The sequence below is a fragment of the Polypterus senegalus genome, chromosome 14 (genome assembly GCF_016835505.1).
Source record: "Polypterus senegalus isolate Bchr_013 chromosome 14, ASM1683550v1, whole genome shotgun sequence".
Lineage (NCBI taxonomy): Eukaryota > Metazoa > Chordata > Cladistia > Polypteriformes > Polypteridae > Polypterus > Polypterus senegalus.
The window spans coordinates 56,816,359-56,841,184 of NC_053167.1; the positions used below are offsets into that span (position 1 = coordinate 56,816,359).

At 35.0% G+C, this 24,826-nt stretch overlaps 1 protein-coding gene across 1 annotated transcript; it reads left to right on the plus strand.

Moving 5' to 3' along the window:
• The first annotated feature begins 565 nt into the window (after positions 1-565).
• commd7 (COMM domain containing 7) lies at positions 566-24,362 on the plus strand. Its single transcript, XM_039735274.1, has 9 exons — positions 566-649; positions 7,024-7,077; positions 8,290-8,392; positions 8,608-8,664; positions 10,161-10,198; positions 10,287-10,377; positions 15,129-15,178; positions 18,306-18,354; positions 24,085-24,362. The coding sequence occupies exons 1-9, from the start codon at positions 566-568 to the stop codon at positions 24,159-24,161; spliced, it is 603 nt and encodes a 200-aa protein (XP_039591208.1). The 3' UTR covers positions 24,162-24,362.
• Positions 24,363-24,826: the final 464 nt, after the last annotated feature.

Genomic DNA, 24,826 nt, shown 5'->3' on the forward strand with positions numbered 1-24,826 from the left:
TCTATCTGAAAAGCCCTCTTTCCAACACTGTCTTGGATTATCTAGAGTTGTGTACTTTATATACAGTATTACTTAAAATTCATAGGTGCCAGAGTAATTACTATTGCTGCTCCAGAGCCTTCCGTTTAACTCCTAAACTTAAGTACTGTATGTGCGGGGTATTCATGTTTTAATCTGTACAGTGTTCAGATATTCCAATTATTATTTTATTTTCTTATTAGAAAAAAGTTAATGAAGCAGCAACACACAACCTAAAATCTGTGACTTTATTTACTTAAAAACCTAACACGATACAATTCCTCTTTTGTCCTACTCACGTGTCATGATAACTTTTGTATCCTTTAAATACTGACACTCTCTCGAGAATCACAATATTGTCAAATATACTTTTGCAAGTCTGCAAGTGACACTACAGCACAGACCCGCAGCGAAAGTGCGAATGCGAACATTAAAATAACGCGCGACTTGACGTGTCTTAGTCACGTGGGGACGCCACTAGGAAGTAAATTCCAGTTTCTCGATCGATCGTTGTTTTAGACCTTCCTGCATAAAGAAGAAAAGTAAAATGCAGCTGTTACATTTTACTAAAGAGGCCTTACCCGATTCAATTAGTACTGACATCCAGAATCTCAATAAGTTCAACCAACAGGTAAATCTGTTAATGCAGTATGTCCCTAACCCCAACCCTGTTGCGCACACTCGTCACCTGACGTTTTGTGTTTGTCGCTTTTATCCTCACTATTTGAGTGAAAATACACGGGAATAAGCATGCAGTATACTGAAACAAAGTTCGCTGTTCGTTTTTACGGTAATCATGGTTAATCGTGAGATGTTACGTATGAAAAAGAGCACAGGAGGTGAATGTGACACATTGAACAGTGTTCGTTTGACACATTTGTCTAAGAGAAACGACACTAAACACAGAGCTGACACGGAGCATTCACAGACTAGAACAACTAAGATTGGAATACAATTAAGGCAATTTACAGCCATTGAATAGGTCGATTGTTCAGGTTATTTTGCGTGCTTCCTTAGTTTTAAACTTGAGGTGAATAACAAAAGTGCATTGCCTTGGTCGTGTTAATGTATACGTAAGAAACTTTCGAGAACTTTAATATGGGCCCGTTTTTTTTAAAAGGTTTTTTTTTTAAAGAAATTTAAAAATGTAAAATTTCAGTACATTCCAGCAACTTTTAAAATTCATGCCAACACATACTATATTAGTAATACATTCCACATTTTGACTGAACCCGATACTTAGCTAAACTACATTATGTTTTATTTTTCTTCTAGCACTCTCATTAGGTAAGCAGTTAAGCGTGAAGATCAACAGATCAAAAAATATTAACACGTCTTTAAAACGGAACCTGATTTACTTCTAAAATGTAATGTCATCAGTCTAGGTTGTCGCTTACGAAGTCATCCATCTTGTAGCTTCAGGCCCCACTTCTTTCACACAATATTTTACAAAAGGGCAAGCGCCTCAACCAAATATGAAGCCCTTCCCCCGCAATCTGAACCCTGCACAACAGTTCTGACAGACATAACTAGATTATTTTTTTGTCGTCATATTAAGAACTACCAGTGTTCATTATGTCGTCATCTGTGTTTTAAAGTAACTGGTCATTGTTTATGCATTTGCTATGTTGGTGATACTGTTTTCAGTGTCAAGCTACACAAAGTAATTATTTTTACAATATTAGGACACGACATTAATTGAATTGTTTTTGAGTTGCGGATTTGAACTTGTAGTGTAGCAGTTGGAGCTTTTTTTAGCCAAGTCAGATAGCCATATTACTACACTGCCTATCAGATGTATATTTACTGCATTATTCTTCATATGCAAAATTAGTTTTTATTTTCTTCATGCCAATAACAACATTTTTAAAAGCAGTACTGAAAATATTTTTGTTTAAAACTGATCTTAGGTTAGTTTAGTTATGTAATGTATGCCTTTTTAATTATTTGTATTTGGAAACAAAGCATAAGAGAAAGCAACCAAGTCAGACAAATGAGAATAACTTATGCTTTGAAAACAGTAAGTAAAAAATTGTCAAGGGCTTATGTACAGGTGCTGGTCATAAAATTGGAATATCATGACAAAGTTGATTTATTTCAGTAATTCCATTCAAAAAGTGAAACTTGTATATTAGATTCATTCATTACACACAGACTGATGTATTTCAAATGTTTATTTCTTTTAATTTTGATGATTATAACTGACTACTAATGAAAGTCTCAAATTCGGTATCTCGGAAAATTAGAATATCAATTAAGACCAATGCAAAAAAAGGATTTTTAGAAATGTTGGCCAACTGAAAGGTATGAACGTGAAAAGTATGAGCATGTACAGCACTCAAAATTTAGTTGGAGCTCCTTTGGCCTGGATTACTGCAGCAATGCGGCATGGCATGGAGTCGATCAGTCTGTGGCACTGCTCAGGTGTTATGAGAGCCCATGTTGCTCTGATAGTGGCCTTCAGGTCTTCTGAATTGTTGGGTCTGGTGTATTGCATCTTCCTCTTCACAATATCCCATAGATTTTCTATGGGGTTAAGGTCAGGCGAGTTTGCCGGCCAATCAAGAACAGGGATACCATGGTCCTTAAACCAGGTACTGGTAGTTTTGGCACTTTGTGCACGTGCCAGGTCCTGTTGGAAAATGAAATCTGCATCTCCATAAAGTTCGTCAGCAGCAGGAAGCATGAAGTGCTCTAAAACTTCCTGGTAGACGGCTGCGTTGACCTTGGACTTCAAAAAACACAATGGACCAACACCAGCAGATGACATGGCACCCCAAACCATCACTGACTGTGGAAACTTTACACTGGACCTCAAGCAACGTGAATTCTGTGCCTCTCTCTCTTCCTCCAGACTCTGGGACCTTGATTTCCAAAGGAAATGCAAAATTTACTTTCATCAGAGAACATAACTTTGGACCACTCAGCAGTAGTTTTGTGTTTTGCCCAGGCGAGACGCTTCTGACGCTGTCTCTTGTTCAAGAGTGGCTTGGCACAAGGAATGCGACAGCTGAAACCCATGTCTTGCATACGTCTTTGCGTGGTGGTTCTTGAAGCACTGACTCCAGCTGCAGTCCACTCTTTGTGAATCTCCCCCACAGTTTTGAATGGGTTTTGTTTCACAATCCTCTCCAGGGTGTGGTTATCCATATTGCTTGTACACTTTTTTCTACCACATCTTGTCCTTCCCTTCGCCTCTCTATTAATGTGCTTGGACACAGAGCTCTGTGAACAGCCAGCCTCTTTAGCAATGACCTTTTGTGTCTTGCCCTTCTTGTGCAAGGTGTCAATGGTCGTCTTTTGGACAATTGTCAAGTCAGCAGTCTTCTTCGTGATTGTGTAGCCTACAGAACTAGACTGAGAGACCATTTAAAGGCTTTTGCAGGTGTTTTGAGTTAATTAGCTGATTAGAGTGTGGCACCAGGTGTCTTCAATATTGAACCTTTTCACAATATTCTAATTTTCCGAGGTACTGAATTTGGGACTTTCATTAGTTGTCAGTTATAATCATCAAAATTAAAAGAAATAAACATTTGAAATACTGTACATCAGTCTGTGTGTAATGAATGAATCTAATATACAAGTTTCACTTTTTGAATGGAATTACTGAAATAAATCAACTTTGTCATGATATTCTAATTTTATGACCGGCACCTGTAGATGTGCCACTTGTGTGCGGGGACTTTCATAGAGTTCATGGTTACTTTTCTTTGCCAGGTACCATTCATTTTCTGAACATATTTCTTGTTTGTGGGAAGCAGGGTCCTATACCTGCCTGCAACACTTGAGTGCAATGCTGTAATTATATGTGAACCAGGGACAAATCCAGGAAACGCACACACTTATACCAGTATGGAGTTGGTTTGATTAGTAAAATTTGAAATAAACTATTAAGAACTTGTTATACTGTACATATGAAAGAAAGTAGCTTGGCAGTAGAGCAGTGGCAAAAGCAGGACACTGACGAGCAAAAGAATTCAAGCTGATTAGTGACGATTCATAATTAAGTATTTAATAAAGTATTGAATCTTCTTCCTGGATTAAAGCTTGAGACTAAAGGGGCATCTCTTGTGAAAACAGGGACATTGCTCCACAGCCTTGGACCCTGCAGCTAACAGCATGACCTCCCTCTTGGAATCTTTAGTAGGTCAGCACCCCAAGATTCACGCTCTGGTATGTAAATTAATGATAAATCCAGATAGATAAACAGGGCCTTGGGCATTTAAGACTTTATATGTAATACATGATTTTGAAATCATCCTTAAACTTAACAGAAAGCCAGTGTAATGACTTAAGAACAGGAGGCATTTGCTTATACTTATTACTTTTTGTAGTGACTCTTTCAGCAGCATTTTGAATTAAATTTACATATAAAAAGGCTTAAATGGCAAGTGAATAACATATTGTAGTAGTCTAGTTTCCTACTAGAAATAAGTGCAGGAATTAATTTCAGTGTCATCCATATTTAGAAACCATTTTAATTTTCCTATGGTTTTAGGATGGGGGAAAAAAACAAATACTAGTTAGTTTGTAATGCGTGTTTTAAAAAAGTACCACATATTCACACATTCAAGACATACAGTACATGCTGATTCAGTAAATTTAGACAACTAAGTTACAAAAGTGAAACCCAATAAGTAACATTTCTGTTCTTTCAGTATTCAAAGACAAGTAGTTATCATCCTTTTAATTCTTTTAGCTCTATCAGTGAACTTCTATTTAGCCTAAAACAAAAGTATAGATGTGTATCGTCTGCACACTAGTGAAAAATGAATATTATATTAAGAAGGTAGTTCACAATGGAGGCACATAAACTGAAAACAGTAAAGGTCTGGCTTCTAAGCCATTTTGGGCACCATATTTAACTTCTCAATATGTTGACAGAGTGCTGTCAGTGCATTTTCTGTACATGCTAAATCATTTTGATTAATATGAACTAAATCATGCAAGGACCTAACCCGAGAGCCCAATGTAATGTCCCAGCCTATGTAATTGAGTAGAGTGGTCAGTGGTGTCAAAGGCCGTGTTTAAATGTAACAATATAATACCAGTGGAGGTTTCTTCCTCAGAGGATATTAGAATTTTGGGTTAGTGCGGTTTCTGTACTGTGACCAATGTGGAAGCCAGATTGGAATTTCTAAAGTAAATTTTTGATGTGTAACATGAGACTGAAGCTGCATGGCAAGTACTTTTTCCAACTATTTTAGAAAAAAAAAAGATACATTTGAAATAGGTCTAAACTGTTAAGTGTCTGTGGGTCTAGCTTTTAGTGTTTCCCACAAATAGATAATTTAATGGTGGGCCAAAACTGCTGCTACAAAATTATATAGGAATCGGGGTGGAATAGTTTGTACAGGACTTCAGTGTAAATTAGACTTTAGTGAAACCGCAGGGAATCACTGAACAGAAGATTTTAAATACAACTCATTATACTGTACAATAACATACTGTAGATTCAAGTATATTAACTTATAATGAACATAGTATTTTTTATTTACACAAATAACTGTAGAGTGAAATGAACGGAAATTCAATCAAAAGAACAACATAAATAATATCAGACTTTGAAGTATATAATTACTTGACCAAAACATTAGGCCTGAAGGCTGTAACAAGGCAGACATGATGCAGCTTGTTTGAAGAAGATAGGTTAATTCTTTTTGGAAGAAATCATTCTACCTGGGTTTTGGTGTTCAGGATGGATGGTTTAAGAAAATGCTTGTTCTAAAATCTTCTATCTTTGCTGAGACGCTGTTGTCCAGAAGCTTTATATAACACAAAAAATGCATTATTTTCCAATTAAAGTTGTAATTACATTTTTACACAGGCACACACATTAATACATACTGTACTGTATACACATACAGACACCATGCCAAAACGTATTTTTATCAATGTTTTCAACATAGTATAATTAGAATCCGAACTTAATTTGATAGTGAATTTTTGACCCAATCACCAATCTTCAGTTTACATAAAAATCTGGATGAAAATCCATAACCATTTCTCATGTTGCACTTAAGGCTTTTTTAAATTCATCCTCTGAAAACTAACGGAAGTATATTAGGGCCACTGAGAAGAAACAAAAATAGGGACACAGTGAAGAAAAAGAAGGTTCATTTTGTGATTAAAGTCGAAATTTCAACTTTAATCTTGAAATTTCCACTTTAATCTCGTAGTTTGTTTCATCATTAAAGATGAAGTTTCAACTTTAATCTCATAGTTTATTTCATGATAATCTAGAAATTTCCATTTTAATTTCATTTTTTATTTAGTCAATAAAGATGACATTTCCACTTTAATCTTGTAGTTTATTTCATCATTAAATTAGAACGTTGTAAACTTAATCTTTAAATTGTTGTTTAATTTTACTATACAGTAGTTTGTCAAACCCCATCATAACTAAAGTACGCACATTAAATGCTTTGTATTCTCTGTGTTCCACAACCCAGTCGTTAATTGCTACATGCCACTTAAACTGGCTTTCTCTTATGCCAACAGGAGCACACAGGCAGTGATAGCCACACAGAATTCATTGCATTCATGATGCTTCCTGGCCCAGTCGTAAATTGCTGCGTGCTTCGTAAAAAACAATAGTTAAGTTGAGTGCATGCTGTTAGAGCAGGGTACATTGTTTGCTGTACAGATTAAGGTTAAAAACCCCACAAAACATTTAAGATCACTTAAACAACCGTTTTACATATTAGCCTATGACATATTTCTGGGTAAACAAACAGGCTGAGAAGTGCAAATAATTTGTGCCCACATGCAAGTTCAAGTGCACATAATACAAGACAGCAAATATTAGCATCATGACTGGGGTACAACCCAATAACACAATCAAGCCCAAGTAAACCTGCTTATTGTAACTTACTTCAAGAGATTTTACAGGATTGGTGCATTGAGATATTTTATTTATGCAAATATCCCATGACTTAGGATAGTTTGTCAGCTCTGTAAAACATTAATTTATTTAACTTTTTTTTTTTTTATTTTATTTTACAGCAGTTCGAGTGTTTGACGGACATTATCTTCCATTTTTTAACGGAGCCTAAAGAGGTCAGTGGCGTGCTTCAGAATTTTCATAAAAGACAAGCTGCAAATCTTTCTCAGTGAAAAGTGTGTAAAGATTTTATTTACATTTTGAATTTTATTTTTGATCTACCTACAGTTTTCTCTTCTGCAAAGATGACTAATGTTTAATTCAGAAAAATCCTTCCAAACAACTGACATTCAGTTCACTGCTTGGACTAATAAGTCACCTGTTTTAATGTAAAATAGGTAATTATGCCTGCATATAGTTTGCAGAGCCTCCAAAATAATTTTTTTTAACCAATTTGCTGACAGTCTAAAATATGTAAACTACACAGTAAACATCAGATACCCTTTTGTTAATAGTAAGAGGTTCTCCTTCAACCTCCAGAACACTTGAATTTGTCGAGTAGGGACACTACAAGATGTTGTCAAGTTAGATGTGACAGTAAGGAACAGATTAGTCGGGGGAGAATTACTTTGGTGCTCTGATCTTTAAACCTCACCACATAGATGACCACTTTAAATACACTTTACATACAGTGACTAAGTCGGACTCTGATAGAACAGCACCTCCATTCTGCTTCGGCTATTACCACAAGATCCTTGCTTTACAACTAGTGTATTAACCTACTGAAGTAATCATCAAATGTTTGTAAAGTGATACACCAGATTAGTACTCATTTTCAGGTATGTTATTGAGACATTAGTCCACAAATATCAGAGGACCTAAAGTATCCAGATAACATTGGTCATACCTTCAGCCTCCAGCATTAATCACCTGTATTGCTGTCTGATACTGGATGGTCTAATATTTCATTGACTAATCATTCTTTGTAGTACTCAGACTCCTGTTTGTGTTTGTGTAGATAATGCCTTCTCTTAAGTTTTATATTCAAAGTGTCTTAGGTCACTGGCGACTTAAGTGTCCTAATTAGTATGTCATGATGTTATAATTGAATGTATTCAATATTGCAGTAGTGGCTGTTGTATGATTTGATACTTGTACTAAGTAAACTGCCCATGCTGAAAAGATTGTAAAGAGAACTGAATAAATGGATGTCTGTAATGTTTTACCAGTTCATTTACCTTTCTGCTATCTTTTACACTGTATACTTCTCCATATTTTGCAAGGTTTTAATTTACATTTCATACATACAAACATATTTCTATATTTTTGTAAAGTCATATGATGAAATTGTGGTTTGAAATTTGAAAGAATTCCACATTGTTTTTCAGACAGACAGGTGTTTAACGCAACTAAGTGAGTTTGCTTCAGAAAATGGGATGAGTCCTGGACCTTTGAAAAATTTAACCAAAAGCATTCTTCTGGTCCTTAGTGGTAAGTAACACTAAAACTATGTTAAGAGCCAATATAAATTTTGCCTGCTGAAAAGTAGTTTGTTGAATTTTTTAGATTGTTTTTTTTTCCTAATCACATTCCCTTGGATTAACAGCCAGACTCTTGATTTTGAATTTCTTGTTTGTTATTACTGGCCTTTAGTTACAAGTGATGTAATTTTTACTGTATTAATGACATTTTTGAATACCTTGCAGGAGCTCTCAAAAGAGGTCTGAAAGCTGATCAAGTAAAGACAGATCTGCTTACACTTGGTATGTTGCTTTAAAAAAAAAGCTTGTATTGTTGCTGCTTAACATCCATCCATCCATTTCCAGGCAGCATTGCAGGAACCAGCCTTGAAGTGGAACATCAGACTGTAATCTTTCTCACACGCTTGCGCTCATACATACAAAGCAAATTTAGATTTGCGCATCAGCCTAACCAGCATGTCTATAGGAGGAAATGGGATTGCCTAACAAAAACTCTCCACATAGACAGTGTCTTGGTAGAAATCCTATCTGAAAACTTTGTCACCCCATTGTATGGTTTAACATCTTCTTAAAAATGTAAAGATAAGCTATTTTGAAGACAAGCTACATTAATTTAATGTCTTAATTTGAATTCTTAAATGATATCTGGTAGTTTGATTATATTTACTTTGTAAGACTTAAAATTAATTTGGAAATTTTCTTTATAGACTATTTTGTTATATATGTTCATAGTTATGTTTACATGGAACTTGTAACTGATGCATGTAACTACATAAGTATCATTCTGAATCAACTCAACATTCATAAACTAAATACATTTTAGATAATATGTTTATGCTAATAATGCAGCATAAATATCTCTGACCAGCATAGACATTTGTTGACACAATAATAATAATAATAATAGTGTGTATATCATCTCCTTCTGGAATTTCATTTTTGTTTGGTAATGTAGAAATAATCACTTATTCCTTTCTGCCATGCCAACAGATATTTGTCTGCAAAACTTTTTTTTTTTTTTGCTTTGCAATGGCCATCTAGTTTTGCCTGCACAAAGCAACCTTTGCAAGTTTTAATTAAAAGTTAAGATAAAAAGAAAAAACTTTACCTCTAGTTGGCCTGTTTCAATGCTCTAACGAAAGGCACATACTAAGAATCAGAATCACATCAAAAGTTAGGTCAGCAAAGAAATATGAATCCCAAAGCCAGTGCTAGAAATATAATATATACAGAAAGAAAAGTCCATATCTGTTAGATATTGCAAAAAGTGACAACAAGATCAGATTAAACTGGTTGTGTAAAACATATCTTAGATGAAGGCTGACAAAAAGTCATTTTACATGTTATGTATTGTGTCAATACTTACTGATTTTCTCTTTAGTTTTCGTAACAATAAATGAAAGTTTCAAGGACTTGTCTAACATGTGTGATTCATTGAACAATCACCAAATTTTATATAGATGGTAAAGCAAGCATTGTGAGAATGTCTAATTATTAAAAAACATTTTTCCATTTTGCCTAGTTGATACCTCTGGTTGCATCCAATTTTTCTTTTTATATATATTGCAGCAATACAAGCAAAGACTCCTGTTTATCAATAGAATAGTTTGTGTATCTCCTAAAGTTATCCATTATTTCACTGGCTTTAAATTTTTAAGAAATCTTTACTAATCTACTGTACTTTTTGATGTGAATAATTAAAAATAATGAAAAGTTTGATAGTTGTGTAGTTTTTTTTTTCAAATTGGGCGTTTAACTTTTTATTTTTTTTACTTAAGGTCTAAATGAAGATAAAACTAGTCATTTTGAAAATCAGGTAAGGCAGTAGCACAAAATAAATTTGTAATTTTTCTTTGTGTTCTGCAGTAGTTTTAAAATTGTTTTTTCAAAATCTTCTTTTCCAGTGGAAGGTCCATTCCTGTACACTGTCTAAGTTAGCAGTAGGACATACTCTTATGGTCAACCAGCTTGTAGACATGGAGTGGAAATTTGGAGGTAACGATAAATGAAACTCAATCATGTTCAGCAGTAATTATGAAAAAAGAAGTTTGTAAAATTGCTGATGGGCCCAACAGAAGTGATTTCTAAAAATACCTCCTTCAACTAATTTTTAAAACTGTTCCATTTTTAGCTTCAATAATATAACCTGGTGTTATAAAGAGAGAGTCTATTCCATATAACCCTTAACCACTGTTTGAAGAAATTGGATTTATATGCTCTGCCTTTTAATTTGTACTTTGGTCATTGAGTATGTTTTTTTTTATTGTTTAGCTAAACAGTGATTAAATATTATGGCTGCCTTATATGTTTTGAAACCCGTGATTGTATGTTATCATATATAGTATTTATACTTCTATTCATTACACTATAAAAGTAAAACATGACATTTTGTTGACCGATGCACTCTGATTATTCTTTTCTGGCACACCCAATTTCATTTGAAAATTAAAAGTGGCTACATGATCCCTCTCTCAGGTGGTGGCAGAAAAAAACACCATAGAGCAACCTGAAAAGTAGAGATAAGTAATGATTGTCTATCCCTGGAGAATATGAAAGTTCTATGTATTTATAGTCTATTATGAAAACAACTAACATGTAACTATCAAAAAGCCAAATTAAAAAAGTGAGTTTTTAGGAGTTTTTTTTTTTTTTAATGGTCTACAGTATTAGCTTGGTGCATCTTCACTTCATCTTTATCTTTATCTTTAAAGCATTCCAGATTTTTGGCACATAACAATAAAAGTCTGTGTCACCACTCCTTTTATGTTTAACTCTTCAAATACTAAGCAAACAACTTATACACTAGACGATCTAAGTATATGACTTTGAATGTAGGGAGGCAAGTACTCCAAAATATAGGAAGGAGCAAATTGTTTTACTTATATACCATTAGTGGTATTTTAAAGTCAATTAGAAAGGACACAGGTAACCAGTGTAATGATGCTAAAACTAATGAGATGTGCTCAGATTTACTTTTTCTGCTTGAGATTCTTCCAGCTACATTCTGAAGTAATTGCAACTGATTGGTGTCTTTCTTAGGTAGAGCTGTTTAGGAGTGCATTACACTAATGTAGTTGACAAAAGTGTGAATTAATTTCTCAGCATCTTGCAATATTATAAGAGGTCTAACTTTTACAGTGGTCTGTAAGTGAAAAATGCAGTGCTAGTAATAAGGATAATGTGCGATTTAACATTTAGGCCAAGGTCCATGATTACACCTAAATTATTTACATCCTCCTTGACATCTAATGCTAAGGGATTAAGTTTATTTGTAATGCCCTTGTTATTTCATTTCTTTACCTTGAGAAAGGTCCTGCTCATCCATTCAGAAATATGCAAATAAAATATTGAATCAGAAAGGCCAGAGCATCAGGGTCATCAAGTAATATATATATATATATAATCTGGACTAATGGAAGCATGTAGATTGAAAAGAATCAATAGGTACAAATACATCCTTGTGGTTCATTGAATTCAATATCATGGACCTCCAAAGTACAATCACCCAAAACTAATAAAGACTTTTCTGTCTGCAAAGGAAGACTGAAACCAGCTTAAGACACTACCAGAAAGAAGAAAGAATAATACAAATACTGTGGTCTATGGTGTCTAATGCTGCTCTCAGGTCTAGCAAAAACAGATATGTGACTCGTGTCCGCATTAGCCAGGAAGTCATTTAATACACTTAACCAATGCAGTGTCTGTAGTGTTCTAAAACCTGACTGAAACTTCTCAAGGATAGAATGTTTGTTCATGTAATCATTTTCCTGCTGCAAAACTGCTGTTTCTGGAATTATACTTAGGAAAGGCAGTTTAGAAATAGGTTTAAAATGATCAAAGACAGAGGTATGGCAGAAGGAACGATGCTATGATTTTCTCTCTTGTGATAATGGTAGACAGGATTAGAAATGAGTATATTAGAGGGACAACACAGATACAACCGTTTGATGACCCAGTGGGAGAGGCTAGATTGAGATGGTCTGAGCACGTGCAGAGGAGAGATGAGGGGTACATTGAGAAAAGAATGAAGAAGATAGAACCAACCAAGGCCATAAAGGAGGATTATGGATGTGGTGAGGGAGGACATGAAGGGAGTTTTTGTGGCAGATGATGATGTAAAAAATAGGGACAGAGACTGATGATCTTCTGTGGTGACCCCTAGGTGGAAGCAGTTGAAAGCAGAAGAAAATCTGTTTAAGAACTGCAGTCTTTAGACAATCTGGGAAGACGTCCGTATCTAATTATGAGTTAACTGTGTCAAGTACACTATCAACAAGTTGAAGGCTCAAGTTTTGAAATTATTCTGTGGAGCTCAGGTAGACCTATTTAAGTGAATGAATTTAACTTTCTAAAAAGAGTATGCTGGGGTTTAACAAAATGAACTTTGGAGGCATGTATTATATCTAGTATTGTTTACTTTGTGTTGAAAAATATGCTGCAAAAGCTTCACAAGTTTTGCTAGAAGATTTCAGGAGGCATTCAGTTGAATAACGTAGGTTTAGAAGATGATCAACAGTTGAGAATAAAAGTTTTGGATTTCCAGCATTATCTTTTTTTAATTTTAAAGGAACAGGGCAGTCTCACAAGGTGGACTGCTTTGTTATATTCAGTTATATGTACCTTTAATATTTCACAGTGGACGGTTAGTTTAGTTTTCATTCATTTACACGCAGTTCTCTGACATTTTTTCTTTAGTTCAGACACTCTCTATGAGTCTTTCAAGGTGTTTTAGTGCTGGAGGATTTGTAAACATTTTTTTTTCAGGGGCCACTGTGTCAGTTAGCAGCTCTAACTTTAGTATTCAAATATTCCACCTTACTGGATACATTGATGGCTGAATTAGGGCAAGCACTACATTCGGACTAATTATTCAGAATATTAGGAAATCTAGAGGGATGATGTGTCGTCAGAGTAGTGTTTTTTAAAAATATGTTCTTTAGTTTAGTAATTCTACCTCAAATAAAATTCTGAGAAGATGTAGTTCTCAAAATACTATCTGCTAATGCATTAAAGTGCTTCATTAATTTTATGCATAGTGTGCCCTGATTTGAATAGAACAGTTTTGTAAAATGTACTCAGTTTTGTAAAGCTTTGTTTTGTGCACTTTGTCTGATAAAGAATATTTCATCATTTTCAGTTCAAAATTTATTTCAGTGTCTGCTGTCCACCCACCTTCCTTCCATCCATCTTCTAAATCTGCCTATCCTGTGCAGGGACTTGGGTAAGCTGGAGGCTATCACAGCAAGCATTTGGCGCAAGGGAGGAATGATCCCTGGACAGGATGACAGTCCATCACAGGGTGAACACATATGCACACAGTAGCAATTAAATGTAAACCTAATTACATTTCTATTTTCTAAAACTACTTCATTCAAACTTATACTCGCAGGGGTCAAGAACACTTTTGCCAACATCAAGCAAAAGACAGGAACCAATCCCTGGAGAAGAACTAGGCCTTTGCATAGCACACTAATATATATATATATATATAAATCCATAATCATTAACACTTGTGTTAGTTGTTTTAAAGTCATAAATTAACCTAAGTATTTCATATGTAGATGTAAACTGGAAGTAAGCCACCAAGCTGATGCAGTGATGGATAGAACATGAAAACTCCACATAGCTTAAATCCCATCTTCTCGATCTATGAGATGGCAACATCAAAAAGTATTCCAGTGTGTCGCTCCAATTTTTTTATTTGCAGTGTTTTCCAGATAAATATGCATGTTTCAAACTGCCACATTTTTTATATCCTAAATTATTTTCTGCTTTTTCAATATTTACTTTCCTACCAGTTTCAGTATCGTCTGCAGGAATTAAAAGTCTGCTTCATATATTGACATTTTTATCTGTTTAAACTAGGAAATTTTTTGGTGTTCGTGTGTGACCTTACTTTAGTTAGAACAATGTTCTGCCATTTGCCCTTTTCTTGCCTTTTAGCCACCTTGATCATCCAGTTTCTTATATTATTAGTGATTGATTTTAGAATGGTTTTAAAATAAATTATTTTCTTACTTTTCTGTTGTATTCTACTCAAGTTCTACTCTCTTGACAATTCTGCTTGACAGGAGTTTATTGCCATCTATGTCTGGTACATGTGTACATATTGTTTGATTTTTGCTGATAATTTAGTTTTGAGTTATTATTTATATGGGGAAAAGTGGCAAAGTTACACAGTGGTTGCTGCGTTAGCTCCAGAAAATTTGGTTTCCTTCCAGTTTTTACACATTCTACCAATTCCCATGTGAGATTCCTCTCCTACTTGATTTCTAATTTCACATTAATTTGATTAGATTTGTTGCAATTATTTTCTTTGCTTGTCCATGTGCCTATCTAAATGCGGCAGGGTATATTTTGCACTCCTCCAGTATATAAATGCAGTAACTACCTTCTTCCTGGAGTTCTTAAAGTGATCTTTCCTTCAGTGGAGTTCATGGAACAAAGAAATACCCCGATAAATAATTATACTGACAATTTCCCTTTGGAGTGGTACTGAGACAATGTCAGTTTTACATACTCTAAGGACTTTTGACTACAATAATGTTTTACTTTAATCACAGAACTATTGATTTAGAAAATATTAGTATTTGTGGTAATAAATTATTTAGTTTGTAATTTTAAATAGCAAACTGTAATTAAATCTCAGATTTCTGTGTGATTACCATTGTGAATAATGTTTTCACACTTAAGAACTGTCCTGTCTCAACCTGATGATACCTATTTACATTTGTCTTATTTTGCAGTGACTGCTGGAAGTAGTGAGCTTCAAAAAGTAGGGAGCATCTTTCTCCAGGTAAGTCTTTATTCTTTTGTTGTACATTGTGTATTTTATTGAATGTTTTCCGGTCTTTTATTGTTGCTATGCATTTGTTATTTTAAATGTTATTGTGACTGTTTTGACAATGCCTCTTGAATGTATTTTTTTTGTGTCATAATTTCAAACAAATTTAAACAGAAATATCTTTAAAAAGTGTATTAAACTTGTTGTAAATTCCATTTTATTGCTATGTGTACATAGTACAATTAAATTCTTGCCTGCTTGTCTTCTCAAAACAGTGGCAATAATACAATATCAACAAAGACACAAACACATGCAAATCAAATGGAGTGCAACATGTTATATATGTGTGTGTGTGTGTGTATTTATATATATATATATATATATATATATATATATATATATATATATATATATATATATATATATATATATATATACACACACATATAAATATATAGATAGATGTGTAGATATAGATACATATAGGGTTGGCCAAAAAGTATGTATTTTTACATTTTTAAAGTTACTGCAATATTAATTTTTTATGATATTGATTCTATAGTATACATTATGAATACACTTCCAGTCCGCTCTGACTTTTGACAGTTAAGCATGCTATCAATCAGCATAATTGGAGTTGCAGTTTCCACCCACTCACAGGTGTTAATAAGATGGCAACTTCAGTGCCATTGGAACCTTTACCATGACGCTTAATTAACAAAGATGACAGTCAGGGTAGCATCTGGAAATTTCTTGGTTTTATAGCAAATGGGGATGGAAAAACTACAAGATACATGCAAGCATGTGTGCAGGATTTGCTACCTCACAATACCAACTAAAGGCGCTAACACAAGCAATTTAGTCAATTACTTGGAGGACTGACAAAGAAGAGAATACAAAGAGTTACAAGAGGTATTTTATTTCTAAATTACACTAAGTATAAACCTGTATAATTGTTGATTTTAATGTAGGGGTGTGACATTTGCTTTTTGTACACAGTTAAAACGCTTTTTGTAGTCATGTAAACATTTAATGCCATCATGATAAGGGTCTTCAATTATTTTTACTTCCAGGAAAGTTTTATTCTGTGCTGTTCAATCAGCGCTCCTTAGCCCTCCATCTCTCCTTCGATTTTTAACCCCTGTCCGTGATGTATGCTGCCATAGCGCATTACTTTCTTCCATCCATCCATTTTCCAACCCGCTGAACCCGAACACAGGGTCATGGGGGTCTGCTGGAGCCAATCCCAGCCAACACAGGGCACAAGGCAGGAACCAATCCCGGGCAGGGCGCCAACCCACCGCAGGACACACACAAACACACCAAGCACACACTAGGGCCAATTTTTAGAATCGCCAATCCACCTAACTTGCATGTCTGTGGATTGTGGGAGGAAACGGGCGCCGGAGGAAACCCGCAGACACGGGGTGAACATGCAAACTCCACGCAGGGAGGACCCGGGAAGCGAACCTGGGTCTCCTAACTGCGAGGCAGCAGCGCTACCACTGCCGCCACCATTACTTTCTTTCATTTAGTTATGAGCGATTTTGAAAATTATATTTCATCACATTTACTTTACTTACTTTAATATAAGACACTATACTTATCAGTACTCAAACAGTGGTGCTACTCAGTTGTGTGCTCATATACTTCCAGCTGTTCTTCATAGCTTGTGTATGTTGGGCAACAACCTACCCCATCCCTTCCTCTACCACATCGTCTGCAGTGGCCATTGTGATATGCTGTGAAGACAATGGAGAGACCTATAAAAAACATTAAATATAGCATTTTAATGGGAAAAGTTTGCACTTAAAGTATAATAAGTAAACATTATTTTTTCATTTCCATTTTTTTATTACACTTATTGTCAGGAGTCACTTAAAGGACTAAATGAGTTGGGATAGGGAAAAGAAGGTTAAGCTAAGTTTCCAAGCACTACCTGAGGCCAATGCCCTATCCGTAGTATATTTTTCAAAGTATAAAACTATTGAAGTAACCATAGTTGTGGGCTTTTTATTCAGATATTGTCCCACCCCTTGTAATATGTTACTTAAAAATAATTTACTGCATGTGAGTGAGCAGTCTGTAATAATACAGTAGATGCAATAATGATGTAAAAGCTTTCTAATCAATGAAGGTAGAATCTGTAGACACTGCTAGCAGATAATGCACACATGGCACCTCCAAATTTTTCTCTGGTTATAATTGCAGCTTTTGGTGCTTGTTCAATTATGAGAGGGGAGCAATAGGTGGTTAGACCATGCCATTCATGAAAACAATACTAGCCACCAATGGAACCATAGCACACAGTTTTGGTTCTTTGTACTGCTTCTTAAAATGGGAGTGTACTTTCAAATATAATAAAAATGTTGATGACCCTTTCAAGGTCGAAAGCTTGAAATGAATGCACTGTATAACATCTTTCACGATGACATATTGTATACCCAGAGGACACTAGAAACAAAAACACTACCTAGGGCACTACAGATGCAGGTATGTAAATGTAAAAATGTTGGTTGTTCCTCTGACCTTGCTTGGTGTCTGAAGAAGTTCATATTGGCAGCAGAAACCCTGTCATAGTCATTTTGGAAAAAAAGAGGATTTGAAATCCATTCTTAATGAGGACTTTCTTAAATAGTCTTTCTTGTTTTTTTTTTAATCAATGTTAGTTTGTTGACAAACATGCTGTAAACAGGCAAACCAATAAAATATGCTTAGCTCTTAACAGTGATTTATTTCAGAAAGTACATATTTATTTTGAAGTCCAAAAAAGCAATTGGTTTATTTTTCTTTTTATTAGTTTTAAAGGCGTCAGGAAGGAAAATATTTGGCAATTGCAAATGTATTTTAAAATCACCACTCTATCAAATTCTTGAATATAAAAAATAATCTCTATAGAACTTGTATAAAGAATATCAGTACTATTACCAGTGTCGCTGTGTTCTGAGTTATATTTTGCCAAAAACTTTTCCAGCATATTCCCAAATAACTACTATATCACTAACCTTCAAAAAGAGTCTTTCATTCCTTAAACTATCACATAAATGTATCTGAAGTACTGTATTTGTGATGGTTCCAGTTAGTTGTCTCATAGTATAAGGGGGAAAAATACCCATTTTCACTTTTTTATTTCTTGCAGCTGAAGCTAGTCGTAAGAAAGGGAAACAAAACAGAAAATGTCTACATGGGTAAGTTATTTTATGATAAAAGTTTTGTAAAGGCCTTTAACCTATTCAGGTGTTTAAGATATTCTGGTTAAATTTGACTTAACTTATAAGAGTAAAATGTATCTATTATTGCAAGTATAAATTTATTTAGTTTTATTGTGTTGTAAAATTTCAAAGTACTTTGTGAACGCATACAGATTTTATGATGTTCTCTTTATTATAATTTACTGTGTTACATGTTCTGTTTAACAAAAATTACGAAATATTCCTCTTACTAAATGTTTCTCTGTTTTTTTAAATCCTTACCCAGCGTCTTGTTAGTTCCTATTTGAATTAAGCTAAGCTGGATAGTAGCATAGTAAAAGGAAAGCATTTGGCTCTCATTGCTCATACTGAGTATTCCGTTGTTACTGTACTTTTAATTGTTTTAGTTTTTTATAATGTCAGCTTATTTTTACTGTCTAGTATCCTTAAAATAATGGGCTGATGGATAAAAGCAGAACTCCAATGATACCTGAAGCTGTGTAGGCTGCCTACTTTGGAGAATACTGTAAATTGTGACAAACACACAATTTAAGTAGTTATAATTAAAGAAAAGACGTATGCTTAATTGTACGGATTGTTTCTGTAGTTGTCATATGTAGTAGGACATACTGATAATTCTTCTGCCATTAACATTTCTTAACATTCTTTGTCATTGATGTACATTTCTTGCTGTCCCCTTGTCTGCTACAGAGTGAATATGAATGGGTGAAAAATGCTCCACTGACATTTACAGATAGAATGGCTTTGTTATTTATATATTGTATTTATATTTATTTGTTAGTGACGTAGCCACATTGGTGTTTCACTCTTGAGTACATACATATTTATGGAGAAGGTGGATTCAGTGTGGAAGGGATGTTCATATGGCCCCTGGCTAAGCATTACATAGTTATGTTTATTATTCTGGTATATCTTCAGCACACAAGAGGGCATTTTGTAGCTTGGAGGCAGTTACCATTCATTCATCATTTGTTTTAGCAATATCTTGGTATCCGCCATCTGTGAGCTCCTAGGAAATATAATTTCCATTTTACCTTTGAATCGTTACTGTAATGTACTTAAATGGTATATTGTTCAGGTGTTGTGAATAAATCACATTACTTCATTCTGTCCATGGTACTTAGCTATTCAGTGTTTGTAAATGTGCATAAGAATTTGAAGCGTAAATAGTCTGTACTCTTTGCCAATACTGTACATCTGCTTTAAAGACGTTTGACACAAAGTACACATTGCCATTCACTCAAAAAGTTTGCTTTTTTGGGTGTTTCAGAAGGTGAATGAACATTCTTCATCTGCCATGTTTTAAATCTCACAAATGTAAAGTAAATTTAGTCTGACATCTTCCCTAGTAGTGAATCTGATGACTCCATTGCTTTTCGTTCTGTCTACATCTATTAGATATCTGATGTTACTCATCAATGGCAGCAAAGTAACATTTAACAGATTGCTTGTCATATGACTAAAAATATAAAAAAATAAATTGGATTTTGAAGGAGTGCTTACTGTTGACCACAAGAAAACTGACCTTTTTTTCATCCATTATGTTTGGGTTACACAGAGACTTACTACTTTTTTTACTACAGCCAGTTAGTGCTATTTTTATTTCTATCCATTCCTTGCATTTTCAGAATATTTCTGGAATATTTAAAAATTTAAGATGATGAACATTTTAAATAATGTCAATTATTATCCAGAAGAACTCTATAAAGATTTCCAATTTAAAGTCAGGAAGCTTTTTGGTGAGGCCTCATCTGGAGTACTGTGTACAGTTTTGGTCTTCAGGCTACAAAAAGGACATAGCAGCACTAGAAGAAGTCCAAAGAAGAGCAACCAGGCTGATTGCAGGGCTACAGGGGATGGATTATGAGGAAAGATTAAAAGAGCTGAGCCTTTTCAGTTTAAGCAAATGAAGATTAAGAGGTGACATGATTGAAGTGCTTGAAGTTATGTAGGGAATTAGTACAGTGGATTGAGACTGTTATTTTAAAATGACTTCATTAGGAACACAGGGGCACAGCTGGAAACTTGTTATGTATACATTTCATACAAATATTAGGAAGTTTTTCTTTACAGAGAACCATAGACACTTGGATAGCAACCAAATAGTGTGGTAGACAGTAGGACTTTAATGACTTTCAAAACTCAACTTGATATATTTTTTTTAGAAGAATTAAGTGGCTAGGACTGCCCAGCTTTGTTGGGCTGAATGGGCTGTTCTCGTCTAGATTGTTCTAATGTGGAGCAGATATTTATATGCTATTTAACTAACCAAGTTTGAATGTTCATTTTATCAACAAAAATAAGATAAATCAATTTGTAAAATGGAGCAGTAATAGAGCACGGTCCCAACAGTCAAATCTGAGTTTAATAAGTAGGTACTGCAGAAAACAGTGTATCCCATCTTTTTATATGTAATATATTCTTTTTGATGTTATGCTGTAAGTATTATGTTCACTACTATATTTTATTTATTTTTACAAAAGTTATGTTTGGTGGCTGAGATCTTGTTTCTAGTGGTTTTCATGTTATGTTTTAGTCTCTCTGTAAAATCTAGCTAACAAGCCAAATTTCCCTCTTGGGAAAATGAACCTGAATTGAATTGAGCAAATTAGATAAAGATGTGGATGGAAAGATTGAAGCTGAATTAGATTTTTTAGAAGCCCTGGAAAAATGGTAAGATTGTGAAAACCGAGTAAACAGAAGACTCAAAACAAGGCTAAGGCATTACACCTTCAACCACAAGACTGCTTCTTGTAACCTGTCTGGGATCTAATAGTAGTGAAATTGTTACTTTGGATAAAGTCATCAATCAAATATAAATTTAACAAATATTGTGATGGACTGATCTTGTGGGTTTAGTAAACCTACTGTATATACAGTGCATCCGGAAAATATTCACAGCGCATCACTTTTTCCACATTTTGTTATGTTCCGGCCTTATTCCAAAATGGATTAAATTCTTTTTTTTCCTCAGAATTCTACACACAACACCCCATAATGACAACGTGAAAAAGGTTTACTTGAGGTTTTTGCACCTCACGTGTACATAAGTATTCACAGCCTTTGCTCAATACATTGTCGATGCACCTTTGGCAGCAATTACAGCCTCAAGTCTTTTTGAATATGATGCCACAAGCTTGGCACACCTATCGTTGGCCAGTTTCGCCCATTCCTCTTTGCAGCACCTCTCAAGCTCCATCAGGTTGGATGAGAAGTGTCGGTGCACAGCCATTTTAAGATCTCTCCAGAGATGTTCAATCAGATTCAAGTCTGAGCTCTGGCTGGGCCACTCAAGGACATTCACAGAGTTTCCTGAAGGCACTCCTTTGATATCTTGGCTGTGTGCTTATGCGTCGTTGTCCTGCTGAAAGATGAACTGTCGTCCCAGTCTGAGGTCAAGAGTGCTCTGGAGCAGGTTTTCATCCAGGATGTCTCTGTACATTGCTGCAGTCATCTTTCCCTTTATCCTGACTAGTCTCCCAGTTCCTGCCACTGAAAAACATCCCCACAGCATGATGCTGCCACCACCATGCTTCACTGTAGGGATGGTATTGACCTGGTGATGGCGGTGCCTGGTTTCCTCAAACGTGATGCCTGACATTCACACCAAAGAGTTCAATCTTTGTCTCATCAGACCAGAGAATTTTGTTTCTCATGGCCTGAGAGTTCTTCAGGTGCCTTTTGGCAAACTCCAGGCAGGCTGCCATGTGCCTTTTACTAAGGAGTGGCTTCTGTCTGGCCACTCTACCATACAGGCCTGATTAGTGAATTGCTGCAGAGATGGTTGTCCTTCTGGAAGGTTCTCCTCTCTCCACAGAGGACCTCTTGAGCTCTGACAGAGTGACCATTAGGGTCTTGGTTACTTCCCTGACTAAGGCCCTTCTCCCCCAATCACTCAGTTTAGATGGCCAGCCAGCTCTAGGAAGAGTCCTGGTGGTTTCGAACTTCTTCCACTTATGGATGATGGAGGCCACTGTGCTCATTGGGACCTTCAAAACAGCAGAAATTTTTCTGTAACCTTCCCCAGATTTGTGCCTCGAGACAGTCCTGTCTCGGAGGTCTACAGACAATTGCGTTGACTTCATGCTTGGTTTGTGCTCTGACATGAACTGTCAACTGTGGGACCTTCAATAGACAGGTGTGTGCCTTTCCAAATCATGTCCAATCAACTGAATTTACCACAGGTGGACTCCAATTAAGCTGCAGAAACATCTCAAGGATGATCAGGGGAAACAGGATGCACCTGAGCTCAATTCTGAGCTTCATGGCAAAGGCTGTGAATACTTATGTACATGTGATTTCTCAGTTTTTTCATTTTTTAATAAATTTGCAAAAACCTCAAGTAAACTTTTTTCACGTTGTCATTATGGGGTGTTGTGTGTAGAATTCTGAGGAAAAAAAAGAATTTAATCCATTTTGGAATAAGGCCGGAACATAACAAAATGTGGAAAAAGTGATGCGCTGTGAATACTTTCTGGATGCACTGTATGCGTGCACTAAGTAGGGCGCAAGAGTAAACTTAAGTGCAAAGGAGTAAAACAGATCAAAATGAAACACATTCCATTTTCCTCTAAATGTTTTAAATTACTTTCAGTTTGATCAGTAATCAGATTATGTATCATGTGCTTTAACTTTGCAGCAAAGTTAGTATTCTTTACTTGTGTGTTCTCTTTATTTACTTTAGAGAGGTAACTTTGTAATTTTGAAATTATTCAGCATCCCAGAACATCTGGAGCCACCTAGTGGTGTTAATTGCTGGAGGTTCCATTTTAAATTGAATCCCCAGATAAATACTGCCCTCAGGAAAGGACTGAGGAAATGGAGAATGAAAGCCAGTGGCAGGAGTATAGTCATGATCTGCTATTACATATGTGTGTACCTGTCATAGGCATGTGCAATTTGTAAAATGCTTAAGTTGTTCAAGTTTGTACCTTGTAAAGTTTCATTCGGAAGCACTGACAAATTTAAACAGAGCATGTTGTCTCGTACAGTAGCATTAACTCTGCACATTACTGTCCCCATCTGCCATCTTTAGCAAGAGTTCTTCTGATAACATCAACATTATTACAGTAATTAAGTGCCACCTTCTCCAGATCTGCAGATTTTTATCTGCCTCTTTTTCTTTAAACTAAACTGAAGTATTCCTTGCATTTGTTCCTCGACCACAAAACTGCCTTTTAATAACTTTCTCCTTATCTATAATGCGTTTCTTTAGCACTTTTTTTTTTACTTTTTCTTCATTGCATTGGCTTTACATCTAGTTTCTGGTATAGAATCCACACTCCAGTACATTTCTTGATTGTGCTATAGGACCCACACTCTAGTGATTCACCTGATGGCCCTCTTGTACATCCTATAAATAGTCTGAAAAAATTATTTGAGTTTTATTTGTTGCTCAGATAGGATGCGAAAAATGTAATTTTTTTCTGGTTTAAACACACACAATTTGCTGTTTTATGCCAGTGGTTAGAAACCATTTGAATTGTATTTTTAAATTCAATTTTAAAGAGGGAATACATATAAATGTATATTTTTTAGCCAAATAATAGTTCACTACTTGTTTCCCATTTAATATACCATATTTTGCAGTCCCTTCACTATGAAAGCCACTTAAAAGTTTTCCAGTTCTTAACCAGTTAAAGTGGTGAAAAACTTTATGGGATGATACAAAGTGAAAATATTTAATTGTGATTTTTTTTTTTTTAGAGTTAACATTGCCACAATTCTACAATTTCTTACATGAAATGGAGCGAGCGAAAGCCAGTCTGGATCGTTTCAACTAAGTTTTAACTGTTTTCTTCCATACCTCCAGAATTCAGCTCATGGCTCTTTGCAGAAAAACATCCATGGAGGACAAAAGACTATACACAAAGCTAAGATCAGCTAAGCCAGATGTTTTAATGAAGTTTGTATAGGTTTTACTGTACGTTCATTAAACCAGAGTTTTGTGGGCAATTTTCAAATAAAAACTATGAATTATTGTTTTTTTTTCTACCTTATTCCTGCCATGTTTATTATCATACTAACTGTTCAATAAAATTTAGTATTTATTATAAATCTTGAACCTTTATTGAGGAAGTGTAAAATACAATTTACATATACAACATAGGATATCTCCATTGCATATTTGGTTATACATATTCTTTTATATGGAAAAATGTTTCCTTTATCTATCTTGACACACAATGTGAATGAATAATTATCACCTAATAAGTGCTTTGTGACAGTTAAATCTACCACACTACATTTTTAAAAAATCAATATATTTCCTATCATTTTTTTAATATTGTTATTTTTAAATGTTCATTTTTCAGGTGTAGTAATCATACATCAGTGTGTTCTGTGTTTAAACACTTTTTTCTAGTTCTTTGTTCAGTTTCAGATGGAGAAGCTGGTCAAAGATCAAAAGATCAACAGTCATTATAATAATTGACGAATGCTGAAGGAG